Here is a 24,186-nt window from a genome sequence, read left to right as displayed (position 1 = left end):
TATATCTCGGTAGGAATGAGGCACTTTCATGTCGCCGTGCGTAAAAAGCAACACCCACCAGAGCGCAGACAGTTAGAGCAGCAGTGAACTAATACTATTAAAAAAAATAAGAAAAAAAAAAGAAGCTTGTTTCAGATTTTAAAAAAACCGTCGCGTTTTGTTCTGTTCCAGCAGAAAATAAAAAAAAATCTTTATTATTTTCTCCCTGCGCTTCTTCTCTCCGCCTTGTTCCGCGCTGCGGAGCTGCAGTGATGTCAGCCTGCCTGGGTCATTTGAAGGTCAGCAGCCTCGGAAGGGTTCATACAAAGTTCACTCGCATATATTAGGCAATTCAATCTTTCATTCTCTGTGGCAAAACTAGTTGGAAATGAGCTGCACGGGGGGACGGATAACCCATTCGTCATCGCAGAGGAAAACGCGTGCTTTTAAACGCCGTTCGTGTTATTTTTGATATTAGGAAAGAGCGATCCTCCGGCTCCGGCGAGCTTTACCGCTGCTTTCACTGCTGTCGGTGAAAACCCGTCGGGATATTATTGTTATTATTATGGAGGGATCCGGTTTAGACGTCCGTGGCAGCGCACAGTGTGGTCTAGATGAGTGAAAAGATGCTAACTGAGCTGTTAGAAGAAGTCGTAAAGCATTTTGCTCCGAAATAATTCATGATCCCGGTGCGGGACGAAGGAGAAGAAGAGGAGCGAAATCTACCGTGCCAAGAGGAAGAAGAAGAAGAGGAGGCGGAGGAGGAGGAGGAGGAGGTGGGGGGAGCAGAGGAGTTTGATGGAGTTGTGTGCGCTTATGCCGGCGATTTTATCCATAACGCAATAGAGTAGTTGAACGAAGCGCCCGTCATCATGTTTGACTGCATGGACGTGCTGGCCGTGAGTCCCGGGCAGATGCTGGATTTCTACACGTCCAGCCCGTCCTCCTGCATGCTGCAGGAGAAGGCTCTGAAAGCCTGCATCAGCGGACTGGCGCACAGAGAGTGGCAGCACCGCCGGAGCGCACACTGTAGGTCCAACTTCTCCTCCTCGTCTCTTGTTGTTGTTGTTGTTGTTGTTGTTGTTAATGTTGCTGTTGTGGTTATTGCCTCACTCATAGCTGTAAGGATGAGCTCTAAACGATGACGGGCCAGTGCTGGTGCACATGATTCACAACAAGTTGCCATAAAGGGCCCCGCAGGTGATAATTATAGTGAAACTAGTGAACATAATGAAAAGTCTAGCAGGATTGTTCATTCTTAAATCTAGACAGCAGAGTTTTTGGAACTCTTGGAAAGCTGGTGCATGAACGCATCACGTGTGTTGTATTAAATGTTAGAATGGATAGTTATTAATAAACACATCAACATTCACGGGGAGAATGTTATTTATGAAGCAGCCTAGTCACAGGATTAAATGGGAAAAAAACTATTTTTTTTCTTTTCCTAGACTGTGTAGAAATCTCTTCCAGAGATCATATTTCATGTCAACCTCGCGCCTTCATAAATTCTCAGCAGTGGAAGCAACTCCGAAATGCTGATGTATGGCTTGTCTCAGATCAGTTCAGCTCAGAAAGCAGCCTGCTGGCTGGAGGAATGCAGAGCGTAAACACAGGCGGTGTTTCCACACCTCCCTCCCCGGGCCGCACATGACAGGAGGGGCGGCCTGACGAGCCGCGACCTGCGCTCTCTGACACTGATTTAGATAAACGACCCCGCGGACTTTTCAACAAGATTAGCGGCCTGCTATCGGAACACGAATTGGCCGAGGCTGATAGATGGACTGCTGGTAGTTTTTATCCAGGAGACTAAGTGGATGCATTAAGGACAGCTGCATTCTTGAAATATTAGAACGGATCCTTTCTATTATTAAAACACCGCCTGATTGAATCCACTTTAACTGCACCCTAAACTATAAGAAGACGCAATGCATGATAATTATTATTTACCTAATTGGTGGAAAATGCAGGGAGATGGCGTGCAAGCAATGCACCTTGAAAAATTAGCCGCATGATATTTCAGATCTATCACCATCAGACCTCGCTAACCCTGCGCTCATGAGGCGTTTGTCAGTGTTTGTTTTTCGCTGTCGCCCTGCTGTTGCTGCCCTGTGATTTATCCTCATCTGATAATGACCAGCCTCCAGCTGTCATACCTCAGGAAGCGTTTGCCCAAGGGCACTTCTGTCCTAAGCCTCAGTCTTATCAGCGGAGGGAAAGTGCAAAAGTTTCGGCCGCAACCTTTAACCTATGCAGCTGCCTCACGCAGCGCTCGGCAGCCGTCCAGGTCTCCGATGGAGAGAAAACGGCGACAGTTTCCATCCAAATAAATCTGCTTGCTATATATATATTTTTTTAATCCTCAATCACTGGCTTTAACTGTAAAATGTCAGACTCTGCTGTGGTAGTCCCAGCGCGCAGTGTGGCATCTTTAAACGTCTCGTCGTGTCCAGGATTAGCAGCTCCAAAACTCCAACAAAAGCAGAACATCTGTGGGGATTCATTTAGGGAGCTCCTACCAGTATTTTTGCTCAGACGATTTATTATCAAATTTCTTTGGCAATAATTTTCCGGTGATCTTCTTAATTAGGTAGTTTAATAATTTCATCTTATATTATGCTTGTGATGTTTTATATTTGTCCTCTGTTTAGAGTCAGAGTTCACTTAGTGTGTGTTTTATCATTTATGAAGTTAAGAAAATCTATTAGAGGAATAAGGAAATCGGGAAAGGATTATATTTTGGATATTTTGCCGTTATTAATCTTGTGAATTCACATCTTCCAGATAATAAGCATTCATCGTGAGTTTATTATTGGTAAAATCACCCCAGCTCATTTTTAAAGTACAGTAAAAAACGGTTAGGGGCAAAACACCTTTTAAATGGCATTAAATGGCCTTAATTTGCTATGTAAACACTCAGCATCAGCTCAGATTTTGTAAATGCCTTCAGGGGACAGTTTAGTTAAATAAAGCTTCAGTTAAATTTAAATTAGTCACATATGTAGCTTATGCGTATTTACTTATTTGTTTTTTGTCTATTATTTGAAAAGCAGCTGTCGCGGGCACTTTTTGACATATATTTTTTAACAATACTTAGATCCTACTGTCAGCGGCAAACACACACACACACACACACACAGCTGCTCAGTGTTTTTTTCGGTCACGTGTGTTAATCCTGTAAAGTCACATCTTCCATAGAAACGGGCTCGCGATCATAAATGAATCGGGACGTTGTTTTTCTTCAAGTCGAGAAGGAACCGCGAAATTTGTGACGAAAACATCCTTTAAATTACTTTTAAAAATGTCCTCACTTTCCTGTGCAAACATTCAACATCAGCTCAGCTGTCTTTAACTCGTTTGCTGGCAAGTTACCAAAATAAAGCTTACTGTATTAGATTAAGAGCGTTCTAACCTATTTAAATATTTGTCTGTGTCCCATGCCTTGGAAACACAGCTGGAGCTCTGCGACAGAGCTGTAGGTCTTATTCTTTCTTGTATTTACATATAGGTATAAATGTTCTCAGCCTAATAGCAATTAAGCTTAATGATAATGAAATCAGCCTAGAGAAGAACCACTATCCGTACCCTACAATGTAAACTATAAAAACAATAAAACTCCTGGAAAAATAAGTCGGAGCAATTTAGATGTGAAAACATTGCGGGGCCCGTTTGATTAAATCCCTCCATTAACTTATTCCACTTGTCATAGAATTCAATTAGATCACCTAGCAGAGCCTAGCTCATCTCTCAGGGCACTTAACATAATGTTTGGTGCACACTGCTGTATCAACTTGATGTCGTTTTCCGTGACCCGTCAAATTACTGGAGCAGCACGCCGAGGTGCTTTTGATTTGCCATGCAATTAGACAGCCGGCGCCCTCTAACACAGGTGCTGGCGCTGGCCTTTTAAGACCCGTGATGCACTCAATGGGACGGAAGGAGACAGTGTTGATGTCTGAGCTCTCTCAGGACGGGCTCAGCCTCGGCCTGTAAAGCCACACGGTGACCTTTTGTGCCCCCCAGTACACACACACACACAAATACACACGCTTACCGTGTCTAAATAAGGCGCTGCTTGAATCAGACTTTGATTTGGGAAAGCCTCTCCCAGGGTCACAGAAACGCTGCTTTATTCATTTATTTATTCGGGATAATGGAAACCTCCTGGGTGTTAATTAGCCGCATTGACAATGAGCCGACCATTAATGCACTTCCTCTTCCAGTTTAGATGTTAATTAAGAATGATCAAGGACCTCCTTTGCGCAGATAAAATGCGCTTGGCGGGCTGAGGAATGGCTGTACGTGTTACCCGCGCTGTGCAAAGAAGCAACTGCATCTCAGATTAAAAGCCTCGTTTTGCGGCACCAAAACAAATTCACAAAAGCTACCAGACGAATCAATGGAAAGGTGACTTAAAAGGACAGCATGTGATGTTGCAGCAGGATACGTACTGTACAGCTGATGTGTGCTGTGGGATAATTGGGGCCTTTTTTTTGTCTTCAAGGCTTAAGCGCCTCTGATATGGACATGAAAGGCCATTAGCACAGCTTGCACACCAAGCTAATTTAGTGGGCGTGTGAAATGAAAGGCGGACGGGGGGAAATAAAAAGCCGTGTACAACAGTCAAATGAAAGCAGAGCTGTCTGATGCCAGGCATGTTTAATGGACATGATTAGGACGGCGTTAAGGTCCCACCAGGGTTACACAGTGATACCGCGCGTCAGCAGAGAAACCGGTCTTTTAATAAATATCAAATGCCAACAGGCTCCTGCTCGACCACAGCTGCAGATTACGTGCACCTTTTCACGTTGTTCAAGAGTCATTCATTTCTCTGCAGTGTCTTAAAACATAGGTGGATTATGGGAACTGAATTTTATAATCTGGCTCCAGTTCAGAATTATACTGTTTTACAGTGGAATAACAGCAGCAATAACAGCCGTTTCAGAGGCTTTCCCCCTTTTTTCTGGCTTTATCAAGACAAAGTGGTGAGTAAAAGGCAAGATTTAAAACATAAAATGAACAGTGCAGACTTTAAAAAAATAAATAAAAAAGAAAAATTAGTCATATGGAATAAATAAACTAAACAGAGGAGTCATATAATACTGCAGTGAAAACTACAATTGAATCTAGCAGAATATAAAATAGTAAAAACCAATGTGATCGCAAGCTAATATAATATTTATGTGAGGATATATTTCACAGTAATACATTATCTGATTATACTATGTGATCACTTTTGCTTGGCCTTGCACTTCAAGCCTTTATTTTTTTCAACACGGTTAAATGGCACTACAGGGGCAAGGCCGCCCTTTATCGAGAGTTTGCAGCGTGAAACAACACGCCCAAATAACACAAAGCTTACTAATAGAGATTATATTGCAAAACTTCCAGGAAGTCCTACCTGCCCTGGGACTGCAGATGGAAATGGGCTATTTGCTAAATATGGTACAGTGTATCTTCTCCCTTTTAAGTGATTAATGCATTTTGTACATGGTCCCTGTAAGATATAAACTAAATAAACTAAACTAAGTTACAGTACAAAATAATCATTTTCAATTGGAAAAACCTTTTAGACATTGCATAGATATCTAAAAATTGCATGATTACAATGAAATGGCCTAATGTTCCACATACCGAGGTTACGTCTTGTCTTGTTTTGTCCGACCACATATGTCATCAAAGAAAAGCAGAAAAGCCTCACATCTCCGCCCTTGGAAGAAGCGAATGTTAGTCATTGAGCTGATTGACCTGCAGATGACTAACTATTGTCACAGCTCAGTTCATGAGATTTTGTTGTAACTCGTGTGCCGCAGAAGTCAAGTGAAATTCATTCATGTCATTTGTAATATTTTGCTTCAGGGGGCTTTACAGTCTATTTAGTTCACAGAACTGTCACATAGGGAAAAAGTCCCTCAGAAACATAAAGGGACATGTCGTTTAATTAGAGGCAATTTTAAGGCTTGATTTAGAAGACAGAGCGCGGAGCCGCTCCTCTGTTCCAGATATGACTGCTGGAGACAGTGAGATAAACCTGTGCCAGATCATCCGAGAGTGGCAGGCCAGTCATAACAAAGCAGAGAAGCAGGCTGGGAACCTATACATGAACCTACTGTGTGTCAAACCTGAGCCACTCAGTGCATTATCAACCAACAGTCCTTTGACAGACAGCAAGCCAGTGTAAAGATGTGGACTGATGTGACGCGCTTTTTTTTGGTTTTCGTGAGGCAGCAGCGACCATTAGAGAAGTGGTTTGAGGAATTCAGTGGTTTGAGGCTGACTTAAAAAACAAGATAATTATTTCAGTTTCATCTTCAAAAGAATTAATCAAGTGGGCAATGTCTGACATTTTTTTTTATCATTTAATTGAAACCTTAATTAGAGATTCTGTGGATTTTATTTTTTATATTTGTCCCAGGCATTTTTGAATTTTCATAAATGTGTGAATTTGTCCTACACTTTAACATATTTTGACTGCTTTCTATCCGACATTTGAATCCAGTTTAAGGTTTAAAACAGCTGCCGGGGAGTCAGAATAAAATCATACTGCGCCTGTGCTTTTAAGGCCACAAATTCCTGCGGATTAAAAAGAATCCTCTCACATTTCAACAGCCCCATTCCTTGCTCCTTCCCCGCGCTTTCTATCCCCGCTGCCCCTCTATCGTCTGCTTTTACGGGCGCCTTGGTTTCCAGGTCAGTTTTTATGAACGCTTTGAAGTGGCTTGCACCTGTTGTGCTCGCCTTGTAGAGTCCACGGGCCTCCTTGCGAATGTTCAGCTTGACCTCGGCCGCTGTGGGGTTGCCGTGGGGTCACGGGAGAGTGAATTTGGTCAAATGAATATGCTTTTTTTTTTTTAAAGCAGCCTACACCTCATCAGGCGGAGGAGTCGCGGATGTCAGTTTTTTCTGTCCGACTGGATTTTGAAACCCTGATGAAAAGCAGATCCTCCGCTGTCCTCGTCCATTTCTCCACCAGACTTGAAGTCAAGGGACTGTTCCTCATTGTTATTTTCTTTTCCCTGAGTGTTTAAAGCACTTCTAAAAATGCCTCTCTCCGTGAAGCACGTTGGAGGGCATGCACAGCTTTTAATTCAGTGTACTTTGGGTGAACTCTGGCCATTTCCTCTGACTGGGCCTGCTGTATATGAACTATGCGCTCCGTGCTCCTGCAGAGAAAACCTGGAGGAAAAACACTTCCAGACTGGAAGGAGCGTCAGCTGAGAAGAGGAGGAGGAGGAGGAGGAGGAGTGGAATAGGGACTTGATCCACCGACTGGGAGCAATAGTCTTCTAATCCTCCCGGTCTATGCCCACTACTCCACACCCAAATCACCACAGCTTTCCCCTTAATGCAAACCAAATACACAAATACCCCCAAGGTGCTTCAGGAAATGCCTCTCTTTCCCCTCCTCCACCTCCTCCTCTTTTTGTTCCTTTTTTCTCCTCCATCACGTCTCTGGTGATCTGTTATAATTTGTCAGCTTTAATTCAATCCTGGGATTTATGGTTGTAGCACTCAATCGATTTTTATCTAAAGTAAAAGTAAGTGTTAGATTTTAAGCACACCTTTTATCTGCAGCCAAAAAAAAAAGAAAAAGAAAAAAAAAAGAAAAGAAACAGCTTTGTCCTAATTTCGTAAGCGGCATCATTGTGTTTAATTGCCTGTGTGCAGCAACAGACTCTGCTTCAGGTTCTTCGCCATCTGTTGGTCGTGTGGACATGTGGGCAGAGTTTTACATGTCACTGCTTTTCCAACGGGGGGAACTGGATATAAGGACGTAGAGGGCACAGAGTGGGGACGACTCTGCAGCTCAGCGGACTAACGCCACGTTATCTAAATATCCTGCGTCACGCTAATCATTTACGGTTGAGTACGGCGTAGGTGTCGGCGGGTTATTCGTGTTTTTGGAGGATTGTAACTCAGATATAGCCTAAAATTGATATTCAAGTGTTATGACAGTGAGGCATGACAAACGCTCATGGCATTTAGCCAAATTACAGAAAATAAAGACACATTGAGCTTATGTGGATCTAATAAAAGTCATAAATTAAATATAAAAATCTCCACTAAACCCTGATTAAATAAATGTATAGACAAACAAGGAAATTGCTAAAAGAAAATCAATAAAAAAAAAACATTTAAAAGTGTCACCTGAAAAAAAAAATAAAATGACAAATTCTAATTATAAATAATAAATAATAAAAAATAAAATCATATGTCTCTAGCGATTAGTTGCTATGTGACCCTGTTGAATTATACCATTAAAGGGCTTTTTTTATTTATACTTTATTTATATTCATGTGCTCCAATAATGTCATATTAGAAGTGGACAACACTACGGTACAATCAGCTGTTAAATTTCCTTTTTAAAGACCCAACATTAGAAAATTCTAATTTTAATGGATTAGCTTTGATTGATAATATTTTAAAGCTGCAATAATATATATATATATATTTTGAATTTTTATTCAGTGTTACATCTCTTATCCACCTCGCTCCCAGCGGGCATTTTCAAAAAAAAAAAAAAAAAAAAAAAAAGGCCATTTCCATCGAGTCACCAAAAAACAAACAAACAAAAAAAAAAAACATTGTTTTTTGCAGGTTTAACAATTCATAGCTAGCGCACCGTGTTTTTACAACTGACAGGAACGCTTGCTAATATTATGGAAATCATTTACAAGTAAATGAGCTCATTTCTGGTGTAAGCCACTCCCCTTAGCAGGCCAACTAAGGCCAAACTCTAATTGAATACTGCTGAATTACTGCTTCGACAAATTATTAATGTTTCTGCTTACGTATTCAGCCTTCACGTTGTAAGAGGAACATTGTGTAACTTTTCCTTTCAAACAGGAGAACTCACAGTGAATGTTGATATTACAGTGACTTTATCAGATCCAGACACGTCCTCATGTTAACGGTCAAACAAAACCGAATTTCTCTTCTAATTATAAAATCCCAAACTCAATCAGTAATTGCTTCACAAATGATTTGTCGATGTAGATTTTGGAAACGTCCTGCCAAACAGGACATCAGTTTTAGAAACCGCTGGGACTGGGATCACTTTTGCCGAGCGAGTTAAAAGCGAAGGTTTTCACTCAGTCAGCTGCTCGCCTTGAACTCATCTCTCACACCGACCGGCTGATATATAATAAAAGCCAACGTCGGCCCTGGATATCAGCGTGCTCCTGGTGTCAGTATCCTCAGTCCCGGTGGGCAGGCCAATCAGAGGAGCTGTTTTCTCTAGTCTTTCCCCTCATTCAGCTTGCAGCCTCCAGCAGGGAGTGTGTGCTTTCCTGTTTGACCCCACCGGCAGGTTCAGCCAGAGGCTAAGGGTTCAGCAGCCGACGCAGCCTCGCATTTTTCTCTGCCTGCTCCTAAAGCAGACTCGCCGTGCACGCTTGTCTGTCACCAGCCTTTATTCCTGTAATGGAACTTTCTGTGTATGTTAACATGCAGAGAAGTCGACTCAAAGTTTAATCACGCAGAAAATGGAAAAAGGCTCCCCTGCACCTGATAGGGCCTACACAAGTACCCAATGACCACCCCCACTCACTCATGCACACACACACACGTACACACACACACTGAGGGGTGTAATGCATCCACGTTTATGCGTCCCATCTGTCTGCAGGTGGTCACACTGCCTCTTAGAAGCACTCATGAGTTTCAAATAGGCGGCAGGGTTGAATTGTTGCTGCTGCCTGTCCTCAGTGTGGGACCACTCAGCCGTCACAAATGCTCCGAAGGCATATCAGTAGCAAAAAGTATTTTTTCTCTAGATGTATGTTAAAGTGTGCACCACCTGGCGAAGCCTAATACACATTGTTTTTCCTGTGCTCCGATAGTCATAGATCCTCATCATGACTTTGTTTCACTTATTACATGTTTGATACGGGACAATCTGTGATGTTTCTGTGCAGGGAGGGCAGAAAAGGATCAACTGAACCTGTGGGTAAAATGAACAACACCTTGTAGCTCGGGATATTATGCTGGCATCCATATTTAAGTCATAACAGTACCACCAGAAGGGACATACTTATACCTTTTTCACTATCCAAAACTAAATTACAGAGTTCTTTACATTAGATACTACAGTGATAAGTATGTATATAGTAAAAGTAGGCAGGTGTGCTGCTTAATCCTTCACTGTTTGCATCTTTCCACCACAATAAGAAAGAGGTACCCACGTACAAAATGTGTAGAAGTCAAGGGCTGCCAGTGTTAATTAGATTAGCTCCAATAAATTGATTTTTTCCAAAAATCCCAATTCAAAAATGTACATGTCCGTGTTCAGTTACATTTCCATTTAAATAAAGAAAAATATATAGATTTCCAGTTATATTTCAGTGTCATTAATTTACCTACACACACTGAATTTAAAATTTTAGAAAATTTAACAAAACTATATGACATAATTGTTTTTCCTAGTTGACAGACATTATTTCCTGTCTGGAAATCCCTTTACCACCACCAGACTGAATTGTTATTAAAACACAAACAACTGCTGTTTGTCACAAGTAAATATGTAAATTTATGCTGGGGCTTTTCAGATCAGGTGACTTTTGTCCGGTGATCGGGAAAAAAAGGAACTTCTGCATTTCAAAATTTTCCTGTCTCTCTTGAGCATACAGCCCAGTGTTGTTCATTTTGGCCTTACACATATGGACTTGAACTTTAATGAATTTTAGGATTTTTTTTACAGATGGATATTAACGCTCAAGGGGTTTGGGTTGGATAGGGATTTGAAATTAGAGAGTAAAGTAGTGCAGGAGCAGTGACAATGGGGCTGGGACCTGGGTCAAAAGGATTTGGAGAGTAATTCCAGTTGTTGAAAAGGCAACGTCTCCAGACCAGCTTTAGACCAGCGTCTAAACAGTGTCTTGTTTCTGGGATAGTGGCAGTTTGTCTATGAAGACAAACACTAATTGTCACTGCTCCGTCCATGTGAGTCATCCGTGTGATTCTGTTGACTGATAGTCGTTTGCTAATGCTAGCCAGTACAGAGCTTCTTCTTCTTCTGTTTTTTTTTTTTTTTTTTTGGCCATTACCAAACAACTTCAGGTGCCATATCACTGCCTGATATATTTGTAGCTCAAGAAAACCCTAAATCATTACAATCACATTTGTGAAGTGTAAAAGATATGTTTCAGAAACGTCCTGTGCATGCAGAACATTCGGTTACATTAGCAAACAGTCCAGAGAAACAGGTGTTCCACATTACGCTAAAAGAAGCTCCAGCCCGGCTTGAGCTTGCACTTGCGCCGTATTAATTATATGCGCACATAGATGAACAAAAGTGTCTGTTTTCTCCCTCCTCCCCTATCAGATGGCCGCGTGTGTGTGTCAGAGAACTGGCCCGTCTCCAGTACAGTGTCTCAACATACATCTGCTTTATGTGCAAGCTGCCTCAGCCTGCTCTCTGCCAGCTACAGAGGGGAAACCATTTGGAGAAATGAAATGACCCGACTTCAACGATAACCAATGTCTGTCTGTCTGTCTGTCCTCGTCAGAGAGACCTGGTTGCGCTGCAGTTGTTTACAGCGTGAAGAAATAACGTGGCTGACTTCCCCTACTGAGTCTGAACCTCAAACGAACATCCCTTGAAATTTGCACCAGCAAAACTTTTCTAAATCCTACAGCAGCACCATTATGTCAGCTTTATGCAAGTCTGCTGAAAGATTCTGCAGAAAGTTGGAAGCGGACGACTCTGTCACTGTTTCATAACAACTCAGACTTCTACTTGCTGCCCAGGCTCCTTCTCAAAGCCAGATAAAAAGTAGATTTTTATCTGGCTTATAAATCATCTCATTCTAATTAACCCCAGTGTTCATTGTGCTTTCTTGTCTTTTATTACAGAGGTAACCTCTATCCCTTGCTTACAGCACTGTATGTGTCGCAGACTGGTTAAGTCTTCCCTCAAGCCACTGAAGTTGCCGAGCGCAAAGCTGCAAATTCAACATGCGCAAAAAGTCACACGGGGTGAATATAGCGGGAGATTAGATTAAACCACCAGGGAATTCCATGCAGGGACGAGGGTCCAGTAATTATAAGAGCTTGTCCCTTACCATCAGTAATTGAGTTTGCTCTGATGAAGTACGGAAGAATGTAATCTAATCAGCAGAGATGCTGGAGAGACTGCTCTCCATTTTCTGTGCAGATATTTTGTGTTCATGTGGAGAGCCGCTCGGTCTCTGCACCGCGCCAAAGCCTGGTACATTTTTATTTTAGTGAAAAAAAAAAAAAGTGCTGCGATTGCTGGACTCTGTCTTATGTGCATTTTTTATCCAGATATCGAAGATAAATTTCCCAGTAAACATGTTAAATGCCAAAATACCAAATGTTAAAATCTCTATGTAATGGGTCCTGTTGTTGGAAACCTTCCTCATAATTCTCTAAACCCCAGCTGGTATTTAGTGGAAAATTACAGGGATATTACCAAGAAAGCCTTGTTACAATTATACGTTATGAAGGGAAAACAAGAAAACTACATGTTTGGTTAAGCTTATTTTGGATTGGACCTGTTCCTCGCTGTAAAGAAGAAAGAATTCTGAAGAACTGGTGCCTTCACAGCAGCCCACACTGGTTTTTCAATCTTAGGTGGCTTTTCATTTGTGGTGACTAAAAATCCTTTCCAGAACCTAGAAAGTAAGTCCTTAATCCGGTTCTCTCGATTACCTCCATGGTCCTTGCCTCTGCTTTCGGGGATATTGGAATATCAACTGGTAGTAATGATTTTAGAAGCGTTGCTGTGCCTCTACTAAGAGACCGAGCAAGCATGAATGGATGATGTGAACAATGCACGGTTTTAAATATTCAAAACGTTTCATTTTCAGATGTTCTAAGGAAGGAAATGCATTAACCTGTTTGTTAGATTCCAAAGATACACATTTCTGGGAAGACATGCTGAAATGTACCCATAACTGACTTTAAGAATTTGTGTCCACAGTCTTTCTAACTAGCCTGCTTGTGTTCACCGTGACACTGACAAACCAGACATACAATAGAATCTATTTTTTGTTGAAATACCTGCCTACATACGCAGCTTCCAGGTTCATTCAGAAATCACTGAACACCTCTGAAACTATTCTGTTGCTTACACCATTAGCATTGTAGCTCAAGCAGCACTGTATAGCAGCCCCAGAGGCCGGGTTTCCCCGTCGACATCAAATGAGTGCTTCCTTGGCTGAGAATACACTGAATGCCTTGTTTCCCAGTTTAAAATGTTCATGTGCATTTTCTAGTTCCAGATGTCTAACTGAATCATTTAGTCGTTTTCAGAACAAACCTCTTCATCTCCCTCCTCTTGTTTGCATTCCCTGCAGCCATTGAAACACAGAGCACCAGTTCTGAGGAGCTCGTCCCCAGCCCGCCATCCCCACCGCCCCCTCCCAGAGTCTACAAGCCCTGCTTCGTATGCCAGGACAAGTCCTCCGGATACCACTATGGTGTCAGTGCATGCGAAGGTTGCAAGGTAGGATTCCCGCACCTTGTCACACGAAGTGACGAGTTGTTTTTCTTTCCCGCTCTGCGACGCCGAGACAAAGGCCAGTTTTTAGTCTTTTAAGAACTGAAAGGTTTCTTCCATTTATTGTTGGGTGCTTTGCACAAAAAAATACATAATTTCTATTTCTTCATTTCATTTTCGCTACCCCGTAAGATCCTGGAGTTGCATTCAAAAGGAAAAAAAAAAAAACACTCCTTATTGTGGCCTTTTGTATCCTTGCCTTTTGAAATTTGATGTGGCTCACTCTCAGCAGTTTGCATCGTTTCCCCAGAGCAAGAAGGTTTTAAAGCAACTATGGTAAATGTGTGCTTCTCCTCCAAACTTTTTTACCTGCCAGCAGTATCACGAGGAAGCCATGACTTCCTTCTAATTATTACCTGAACCTATCAGACATCCAATCACCACAATATGTTTCACCGAGAGATTTGTCAGGTGCTCTTGCAGTGACATTATCTCATTGCACCCCGAGCATCTGTAGTGGTATAATGGCACCAACTGGAGACCTGGCATCAATTTGCATTTTCTGTCACCGCTTTTCTTGAAATGTGGCACTGGTATAGAGGAAACACGCTCACTTTAACTCACCGTTCCTGCATACATACTGTACACACACCTTTTTTTTCCTGTGCATTGACACCCGTAAATTCATTTAACTTGTACTGCAGGGCTAAATGCTGTATTAGGTAAGTGAGAAAGCCTGATTAGTTTTATACTTGGACTGCACTGTTCCTTTAAGGCATGACGGCATTTCTGCTCGGCCTCCGTCTGCCATTCTCAAAATGTTCCACTTTTAGAAATTCCTTCCAACATCAGCCTTGCCAGCACTTGTCTGTCTTCTCGTAGTTCCAGCAGCTGTTCCTAGGCAACCACTCACACCTGCATGCACGTAGACACCCAAATATATGTAACATTCAGTAGGCTAGTCAGTAAATAGGCTGGATTTTAACACGTTGGTGAACCCTTTGGATGTGCAAGACTTCGTGGAATCAGAAATTAAGTACACGAATGTTTTCAAAGAAAACCAGATGTATCTGTTTCATATGGGCTGTATAATTTCTTCCCAGGTGATGCGGTTTTCTCACAGGCAGTCAGCCTGCACGGAGTGAAGTCCTATCTCTGACCCGCCTCTGTAATTGAAGCAGTGGTATGCCAGGAATCCTTTGGAGTTTTTGGCCCAGAGGGAGGTGGTGATCGGCTCACTCACTAGACTCTGGGTCAAACCAAGTTCTCCGTGGACTCCCATGCCATTTATGTGCTAATATAAGCCTCATCACAGTGGCCTGTCATGACCTATAAGCAGTCTGCTCTGGCATCAGTTTAAGGGAATCCCACAATGAGAAAAAAAAACGCTGAACTGTCTGTACTGTACAGTGCACAGTGTGGTATGCACACAATAGCTTAGCACACAGCGATGCATATGTGAAGAATCATCACATAACTGGATCACATTACTGTGGGACTGAGCACCCTGAGTGCAGATTGCTCTTCCCTAATGCCACGAAGTAGGCGGTGAATGAAGTGAAAGTGCTGGCAGAGTATTTCTGAGTTTTATTCCGTCCATCTGCTCCTGCTGCACAGCACCGATGTAAAAATAGTTCAGATCGTGGCAGAATGGCCTTGATTTTTGTGACATCCCGACTGAAGCGGATTAGGCAGCGGATTATAGTTTTTTTTGATTCCTGCGCTGCATTTCTGTCTCTATGGCGAAGGCATTGTTGTCTGCGGTGCGAGGGGCAAGTCCCTTCTATTGCACAGATGCAACCAAGCATGCTGTACAGCTGTAGGCTTTTAGCCAGCGAGAGGAGCCAGTGAATGCGCCAATTAGGGCCACAAATAGATTCAAAGACAGACAAGGAGTGTGTCTGTGTGTACACTTTGTAAGCTCTGTGGATGGCAGCGCGAGAGCACGCTTGTTAGATACGACTCGTTTACGTATGCACAGCTATAATATAGCCACAATGCAGGCCGGTCCCAGATGTGGAAACAACAGTGTTACTAATGAGCACTCAAAGTAAATGATATTGCAGAATTTTAAGGTCAATTTAAATAAATGTAATGTTTTTATATACAGCCACCAGCCTTGTCAGCTATTACCGAAGACATGCAAACATTAGACTATGGATGCCATACTCAAAAGAATCAGATTAAAAGACAATCATAGACAAATGGTTTTAACACATTCAAGTTAATTATCATTACGTTGCTGTAGGTAACTAGTAATAAACTATTTATTAACATTAACACTAAACCTGCCATGTTTCTCTGAAACTGTTAAAAAAAATTGAAAATATTCATTTAAATAAATATTTTCATCAAACTATGTAATATAGTATAGTACATCAGTTCAGTATGTATCAGCAGTAAAAAGCTGAATCTCGGAAAAATGTCTATTCATTTCAGAACGTCTAATGACGGGGCGCTCAAGCCACATGTTATCCCAAGAGACTTCTCGTAATGTCAGGAATGTTTTGCTTTCTCAGTTACATTAAATTTCAGGGAGGTTGAGGGTTCGGTGACTGCCCATGGCGGTCAGTTCTTCTCCGCCACGAGATGTAAACCTAGAAAGTGCAGCCGGTCTATGAATAATCTGAGTACTATTTCTCCTTGGTCAGGGTGGAGTGGGGGAGCGGAGGTGTTCAGGTCCAGTCCATCCCACCATCATGTTTCACTGTGGGTTTGAACATTCTCAGAACGTCCCTCCTTTTTTCGATTAATTGTTGGACTTCTGGCGTTTTCGCGTAATTCTGGTGCCACATTCCCCACCATCACGGTGCAGCTCAGCAAGCAGTGTTTGGCTGGAAAATTCACATCACAACACTGTTTCAATGGGAGGAGGCAACTCAAGGAAATCGGAACCCTTGGGCAAAGGAGATAACACTAAATGCCACTGATCTGTTCAGTTTGACACACACTTGCCAGTTCATTAGGTACACTAGTGAAAGTTAATACATCCTAATATAACAGTCCTGCTTTAAGTCTCAGCTTCATGAAGATTATGGTATTCAGCGTTAGTTTTAAGTATCTGAGAGAGCTGTACATTCAACTGTGTTTTCATTTTGGAGGCTGTGATTTGTAGAACTATTGGTGTCCATTATTTTGACAACCCACATTTTAGTCAGTGGGCTAGGCTTGCAAATAACAGAAACACATTAGGGATTTAATTCGATCATCCAGTTGAATTACCACCTTTCTGACGCTGCTCCAGCATAAACTGAGCATTAGAACCGTCACGAAGGGGGATTTAGTGCAGTACTGTTAAAATAGAATGAACTTATTTTCACTAGTGTAATGTTTTGACAAGGCAGTGTAGATATAGAGTATAATCAGAACAGTTTTGTCTTTATCGTACACGTCAGCACGCCTTGTGGGCTTAAATCCTGAAATGTTCTAATTATTTTAATGTTTAAGAAAAACAGTAACAGTGAGCGAGTTAATGTGCTGCCCAGCCTCGTCAGAAGTGCGGTGTCGCCGGAGCTGATTTGAATTGTTAAAACAGGGTGCAGCCATATGGGCCCGCAGACGCACATGCATATGCAACAGATGTCAGTCTCATCCCGCGCTGACCCAAAGTCAAGAAACCCTCCAAAGTCACGGCAGCCTCCACGTCAAGTCACCTCGTACACCTCCTGCTCAGAAGGGACAGTGTCCTTCGGAAAACTCCAGGTGGAAAAAACAAACAAACAAAAAAAAAAAAAACGTGTAACAGGTAGCGCAGGCCCGTGTCGGGAATTACAGAACGAGTCTGATACAAGTTCCTGTAACTTGAGCCGAGCATTCTGCCTGCACACGCCAAGAAAACAAAAAACTAAATTCGTCTTGTCATAGGTGGCTTTCCAAGTAAGAGGAACTGCTGGCTATCAAGTTCCCGTAAACATTAGCATTTTGTCATTATTTCCTGCAGAGCGTTACGGTTCCCACGGAATACGAACACAAGGGTTGATTCAGCCGAACACAAGTGAAGACACACACAGCATAAATGTGATGATTTGCATGACCTTGCATGACCTCGCATCCAAATGACTCCAGATTGATATCATCTTAATTTAAAGATTATGCCACAGAAATTTACACATATAGAAAGAAATTAAAGCCGCTGATATTTTAACTATGTGTTACTGCCACAAACTTTACTACTCTGACTCACTCTCACTGCTCTAATCAGCTGTGTTTCAAGCAGCAGCAGCAGCAAGTTTAACTACTCCGTGTAGTTAAGAATAGATGCAGAGCAGAAAATGACGTCTTAAGGTTGTTTTGCATAAGCCCCCGGAATGTCCAGAAAAGAAAGGGCTGCCCGATTCTGTACGCGTGTCGTCAACGCTGACAGGTCTTTGGGGACGAAGACAAAACTTTGAGCCGTGAACACTCCCTCCCCCCCCTCGCCTACTTGTTGGGTCCTGAGGCGTTGACACAGCAGGATTAGTCTGATGGAACTGGTTTGACAAGCGAGAGACCATAACCTCTGTGAATAAAAACACAATTCAGACTGCTCACACCGGGATAGAAACACTTCTCTTTCTGGACCCCAGCCCTCGGTGCTCAGCTTATCCGCCGCAAACCCACAAGCAGGGGTGCTGTGTTGGGTGAATCTCACCAACGATTGTGATTTCCTAACAAACCAGTTTTTAGGTTGATTTTATTTCCATTTTCAGGGTGTACTTTTCACCACGCACCTGATATCCAAATAATAGATGTACAAAATGAATGTACCTCCAGCTTTACACAAAAAAATATAATTCTTAATAGTGTATAAAGAGAACTTCCTTGTTTTGTTTTATGTCAGGTTTGCTGTATGCACACTGTGCTTTGCGACATACCAATGTGGTGAAGAGAAGGAAAATCTGAAAGAAGCACTTTAGTGGAAAATTTATTTGGAGTCTTAATCTTTGCAAAGCATCGTAACTAGTGAGAAGCTCCTTTTATGTGCATGTATGTGCGTTAAGGAAATAGTTGAAGATCATGATGAGAAATCATCCTGCTTTCATGCTTTGGAAGAGTCTCAGGTCTGTGTACGAAGACACATGACAACTTTATACATATATTTGCTTAAAACCTTGCACTTTTAGAACATGGCTTTCACTTTGCGTTGCATTTTCTCAATTTGCTTCCGTTTTTGCTTGCATTTTCTTTTAAGTTTAGTTGTGCATTGTGTTGCTTTAAAAGCTGTAGAAAACGTGTCACTTCACACAGAGCCAGGCATTTTCACCAATAACACCATTAACAGAATTATAACTTTCAAATCAACCCAGTTTTCCTCATGTTGATATGTTTGATAAATTCACTCTCACATTGGCATAGAGCTACACTGCCTGGCCGAAAAAAAAGTCACCACTTGGATTTAACTAAGCAAACAAGTACGAGCCTCCTATTGGATAATTACTGCATGGGTGATTATCTTTCAGCTGGCAACAAGTTATTTAACCCCAACTGATGCAATGAGTAGCTTCTCATTTCTTAAACAACCATGTTGAAAGACAGATCCTGTGGTCGTGGAAAAGATGTTAGTCTGTTTGAGAAGGGTCAAATCATTGGCATGCATCAAGCAGACACAACATCTAAGGAGACTGGAGAAACTACTAGAACTGGGTTAAGAACTGTCCAACGCATTATTAAAAACTGCGATCACTTAAATGTTTGGTGAAATCAAATCAAACAAAAACAACAATAGAGATCAGGGCTATGTTTAATAGTGAAAGTAAGAGCATTTCCACACGTACAATGTGAAGGGAACTCAAGGGATTGGGACTGAACAGCTGTGTAGCCTTAAGAAAACCACTAATCAGTGAGGCTAACTGGAAAAAAAGGCTTCAATTTGCTAGGGAGCATAAAGATTGGACTCTGGACCAATGGAAGAAGGTCATGTGGTCTGATGAGTCCAGATTTACCCTGTTCCAGAGTGATGGGGGCATCAGGGTAAGAAAAGAGGCAGATGAAGTGATGCACCCATCATGCCTAGTGTCTACTGTACAAGCCTGTGGGGGCAGTGCTATGATCTGGGGTTGCTGCAGTTGGTCAGGTCTAGGTTCAGCAACATTATGTTGCCCAAAGAATGAGTTCAGCTGACTACCTGAATATACTGAATGACCAGGTTATTGCATCAATGGATTGGCACGGGCATATTCCAAGATGACAATGCCAGGATTCATCGAGCTCAAATTGTGAAAGAGTGGTTCAGGGAGCATGAGACATCATTTTCACACATGGATTGGCCACCACAGAGTCCAGACCTTAACCCCATTGAGAATCTTCTCCTGGAGAAGGGTTTGCACAGTGGTCAGACTCTCCCATCATCTATACAAGATACTAGTGAAAAATGAATGCAACACTGGATGGGAATAAATCTTGTGACATTGCAGAAGCTGAATGCTGATTTATTTGACTTTTCTCTACAGTTCATTTCTGCCTTGAGGATGAAGTGACCTAACCAAACACTGATGACCTTACACACAATCATGTCATAGTGCAAATAATTGAAATATTTTGCCCTGTACAGAAAGACATTTGAAACATTACTTTTCTCCAGAGCTTTGGATTTGGTGTGGAGACGTTTGCAGGTATTCTGAGGATACTGAGAATTGCAGATGCAGCCCTGGTAGAAGTTTACAAAAACCCGAGACATGTGGGACTCTGGAGAGAAGATAAATCTTTTTTTAAACTCACATATTTAAAGCAGAAACACTTTCTGCAAATAGGACGAATAATTACATTTTAGTTAATGTGTGGCTGAGGTGCCGTGCGCAGCATGAAACCCTCGCTATTGTCAGAGGACATTCTGCACGCTGGTCGTGGTTTTAAAATACCCAGCTGACTACCAAACACATAAACAAGACCAAAAATATAGCCTCGCTGCAACAATAAATTATGCAGAAGTTTATAAAAGTGGTAACAAGACTGAATCTGCATATTTCTACTTCAGAGTTTGAATGTGCTCTCATGAATCTGCTTGTTAGTATTATATAGTATCTGCCCCCCCCGGCTTAAGTCGACATTGTGACCACTTTGATCCAAAAATCTAATTGTTTGTCATAGAATCCCTGCTTACACTTAACCCATACATCCACAGCCGCCGCCTCCTCCCATGAGCTCTTCATATCTTTATTTACTCCCGGCTGTCAGCCGTTGTTGCAGGATGCTGATGATGAAGAGCCCGGTTGAGCTGACAGTTTACTGCAGAGACGGAGAGTGAAAAGAAGACTGGGATCTGCCGGGGCCTTTCTCCGCCTGTCATCATAATCTATACAGCTCCCCTCGGTGCTAACACGCACTCCATAATGTGATTTGTCAACGGTGTAGTACATAAAAGGAGCCCGGGCGCTAATAGAGAGAGAAAAATCAAACGGAGAGGGTCAGAGCGGGAGAAGTGTGATGGGAAATAGATATGATTGTTGTGCCACGGTATCCCTCTCCTCTCCCTGCAGCTGCAGTGCAATCCTCTGCTCAACTGGTGAAACTGCCTCGTGTCTTTTTCAGTCATCAGTAGATAGCCAGTTAAAAGGGTTTTGTGTGCGTGCTCGAAATCACAAAGAATGCTGGAATTTTAATGCAGTAATTTTTATTTTTTTTAGGTTTTATAGAAGTGCTTGAAATTGTAGTTCGTTGCTTTAAAAAATTTGAATGACCAGTTTGCTTTTTAGATGACAATTAAAATACGTCAGAGGTGAACCTAGTTGCTTTTGCCTTGCACAAGATGGCTTTCAAGAGGATTGAGCCCTACATGCTTGTAGCTGAAGTGTGATCAGCCTCTCTTTTTAGATGTGTGTCTTTGATTTTCCCTGAGCTGACGTGTTGGTGAATTTTGAGGAACCAATGAAAGGTCCCGGTTCTTGTTTCTATGCATGTTTCTTTTTCTTACATGTCAAATGCCTGCCTGTTTATTTATAGTTTTTGGAAATCCAACACATTTTCCATGGAACAATACCGCCCAAGTGCTTTAGTCTTCTGACTTTAAATTACAGCTGATGTCATTGGGTTCAAGTTTCCTCTCTGCAGTTCAACCCTCCATGCCTTTCTTCTGACTTTATCTTTTGGTAAACCGCATCATCTTTTACCGAAGTCACTATTTTTTTTTGTTCTCTGTAGTTGAATTCTATATTTGGAAGGAGTGTATGAAATCTGCCCATGGTCGGGCAGAGTTGTTGTTGTGGATGTATGCAGAGGAGTGACTGAAGTGTGCCTCCGCAGGCTGCCTTGTCGAGGGTCTTGATTCTCTCGTGCTGTTGGTCAGGGAGATTTGTACTCTCTCTGCCGTCGTGTGAAGATGTTTCTTTTTTGGGTAGTAACAGGCTAATATCAGGTCAGCTTCCTACTAAACCAAAGACAGCTATAACAACATTTCTCTTACAAATTACGTTTATTTGCAAGTAGAAGCACCAAGTACATTGTCTTTAAAGTGAGTTACAAAATGTTAATTTGCAGTACGTATTAGGATGCAAATATTTCAAAGACAATCTAATGAGATGTCAGGCAGTGGTGGCTGACACAAAAATATGAAAATATAATAAATATTTTAATCTATTGAATCTTTGGCATATACATGTGTTCTTGTTTGGGTAGGCATAACATTATGACCACCTTGCTAATATCGTGTAGGTCTCCCTTGTGCTTCCAAAACAGTTGTGACGCATGGTCCTATGGGTTGAGGGGAGGGGCCTCTGTGGATGAGGCCATCAAGGTGGTGCCTGGTCTGGTCTAGGTGGGTGGCACATGCACATGAATGCCAGGTCCAAGAGTTTCCCAGCAGAACATTGAATAGTCACAAGATGGTCAATGTTATTTACTTCTCTTATCAGTGGTTGTAATGTTGTGGCTGGTATATTTGTATGTTGTGTATCCATCTACTGGATTTGAAAGTTTGCAGACCTTTGTGTGTGTAAAATGAATAATCAATATAACATAACATATAACAGTGCCTGCAGCGTTTGTCTTTGTTAGTTTGGTTACTTAAATGTCGAAAACTGTTGATCTAGACCTAAGCATTGACATAATTTAAGCCACTTCATTTGAAGTAAGTTTTACAAACAGTAAAGTGACATAAATGAGGCCAATCCACTCATCTTTTAACTCTTGCTCTTAGCTCGGTGTCCATGTCCTCTCCATTCCTTCCCCTCTAATCAAGTGTGTATGAGAGGGATTAGTCTCTGGTGCACCAGCAGCTCAAGTAGCACCAGGTGGTGGATCTGAGGGTACTGCAGAATTATAAGAACCGCTGTTACGTATCTGTCGTTACGGGCCAAGCAGGCAGGCGCAGGTGGATTTTCGAAAGTGAGGATTTTACTTAATCTGGAATTGAAAGAAACTATTTACAGCACATTTATGGCACGAGGAATGTCCTGACGTCGTGGAATAAGTCAGCTGAACAGAAGTAAACGTGATGACAACCTACCAAATAAACTGAACACAAACATTGACAACTGTATAGGGTGACGGTATACAACGGCAACAAAAATTATTTAAATGAATACATTAAAACAGAAAATAATAAAATCTGTAAACCCTCAGTGTAGCATTCCTGTATTTCATATTTCTGTTTGACGCAGTGAATCTTTTGCTCTGACCGTCTTTGTGGAAACAAAGCTTTCTGGAGCGCTGAAGCACAACGACGCAATTCTGCTGATAGTTGTTTAGAAGTATTTGATGCTATCAAAGATGGTGAAATCTGCTGGTCAAAATATTGGGATTCCTTTTGTATGATAGAACTTATTCTGATGAAACAGAATAAGTCTTGTCTTTCTGCATTAATTGTTCAATAAAGCTCCATTTATTTTAACAAGGCATCCCTTTTTAATAACAGATTCAGTTTAAAACGTGTGGCAGATTCATAACCAGTGCAACAAGCGTGAATACAAGTGTTACGTAATGAGGTCCAGCTTAGGGCAATCACATGATCCTTTGTAAATGTTTTACTTTGAAAGGTTGAAGCTGTGTTGAGTAGTGTCTTTGAGCATAACATCTGTTGAAACAAAGCTGTGCTAAGCATTGAACTGTAATTGCTGAATGCCTTTCACTGTCTTAGTTGTTCCTGAGAAACTTTTGAGGCCAGCATCTAGTGGCCAAAGGTGGCATTGCACTATTTCACATGACTTTTGAAGGTAATGTGAGTAGTCTGCTCTGAGGATAGCATAACTAAGCAGGTCACTCTCAGCCCAGTTAACTCAAAAATGTCATCAAACTAAATATGCAGAAAATACAGTATGTCTGAGAGCAGAAGAGTTTCCCACACATAAGTGTGTGCGGTTGCTATACTTTTTCCACAGGGTTCAGTAGCTATACACTGTAGACACCTATAGAAACTCTATGACATATAGTTATCCCAAAATGCCATCAGTCAGTGTCAGTGAAGAGCTCAGTGTAGATTGTACCTCCTGCCTGCGGAGCACGGAACAAGTCAAGGCTGACATGCAGCAGGAGAGGAGACACTACTCAAGTATTCAAAAGTGCTGCTACTTCCCCTGAAACTTTACCAACAGAAAAGCTGCAACGTGCACTGTATAGTTCAGGTAAAGTCTAACTAAGCAGAGCCAACATGAGTGGTCAACGCTGTTGCGAATATTTATACTTTCATGCTGGCATGTATAATTACACCTCTAAAACCCGAGTTGGTGGTGTGATTTCTACACTGCTGTGTTACGTTTTTTCACGCACATCAAACTATGGAAACTGGAACTGAGCAGATCATGTTGGAATTTGACCTGATAAATGTTGAACAACAAATG

General features: G+C 41.8%; 1 protein-coding gene across 1 annotated transcript in view; it reads left to right on the top strand.

Annotated features, from left to right (window-relative positions):
* The window catches only part of LOC311501297 (retinoic acid receptor beta-like), a gene marked incomplete at its 3' end in the record, with an annotated part of 103,220 nt that overhangs the window by 32,661 nt on the left and 46,373 nt on the right, over positions 1 to 24,186 (top strand). The window contains exon 2 of the mRNA XM_084563022.1: positions 13,296 to 13,444. Coding sequence (XP_084419148.1) covers positions 13,296 to 13,444 — 149 coding nt within the window. The remainder of the gene's footprint in view (positions 1 to 13,295; positions 13,445 to 24,186) is intronic.

This window comes from Chelon labrosus (genome assembly GCF_963514085.1).
Source record: "Chelon labrosus genome assembly, chromosome: 16".
Taxonomy (NCBI): domain Eukaryota; kingdom Metazoa; phylum Chordata; class Actinopteri; order Mugiliformes; family Mugilidae; genus Chelon; species Chelon labrosus.
This window is presented reverse-complemented; position numbering and strand designations above follow the sequence as displayed.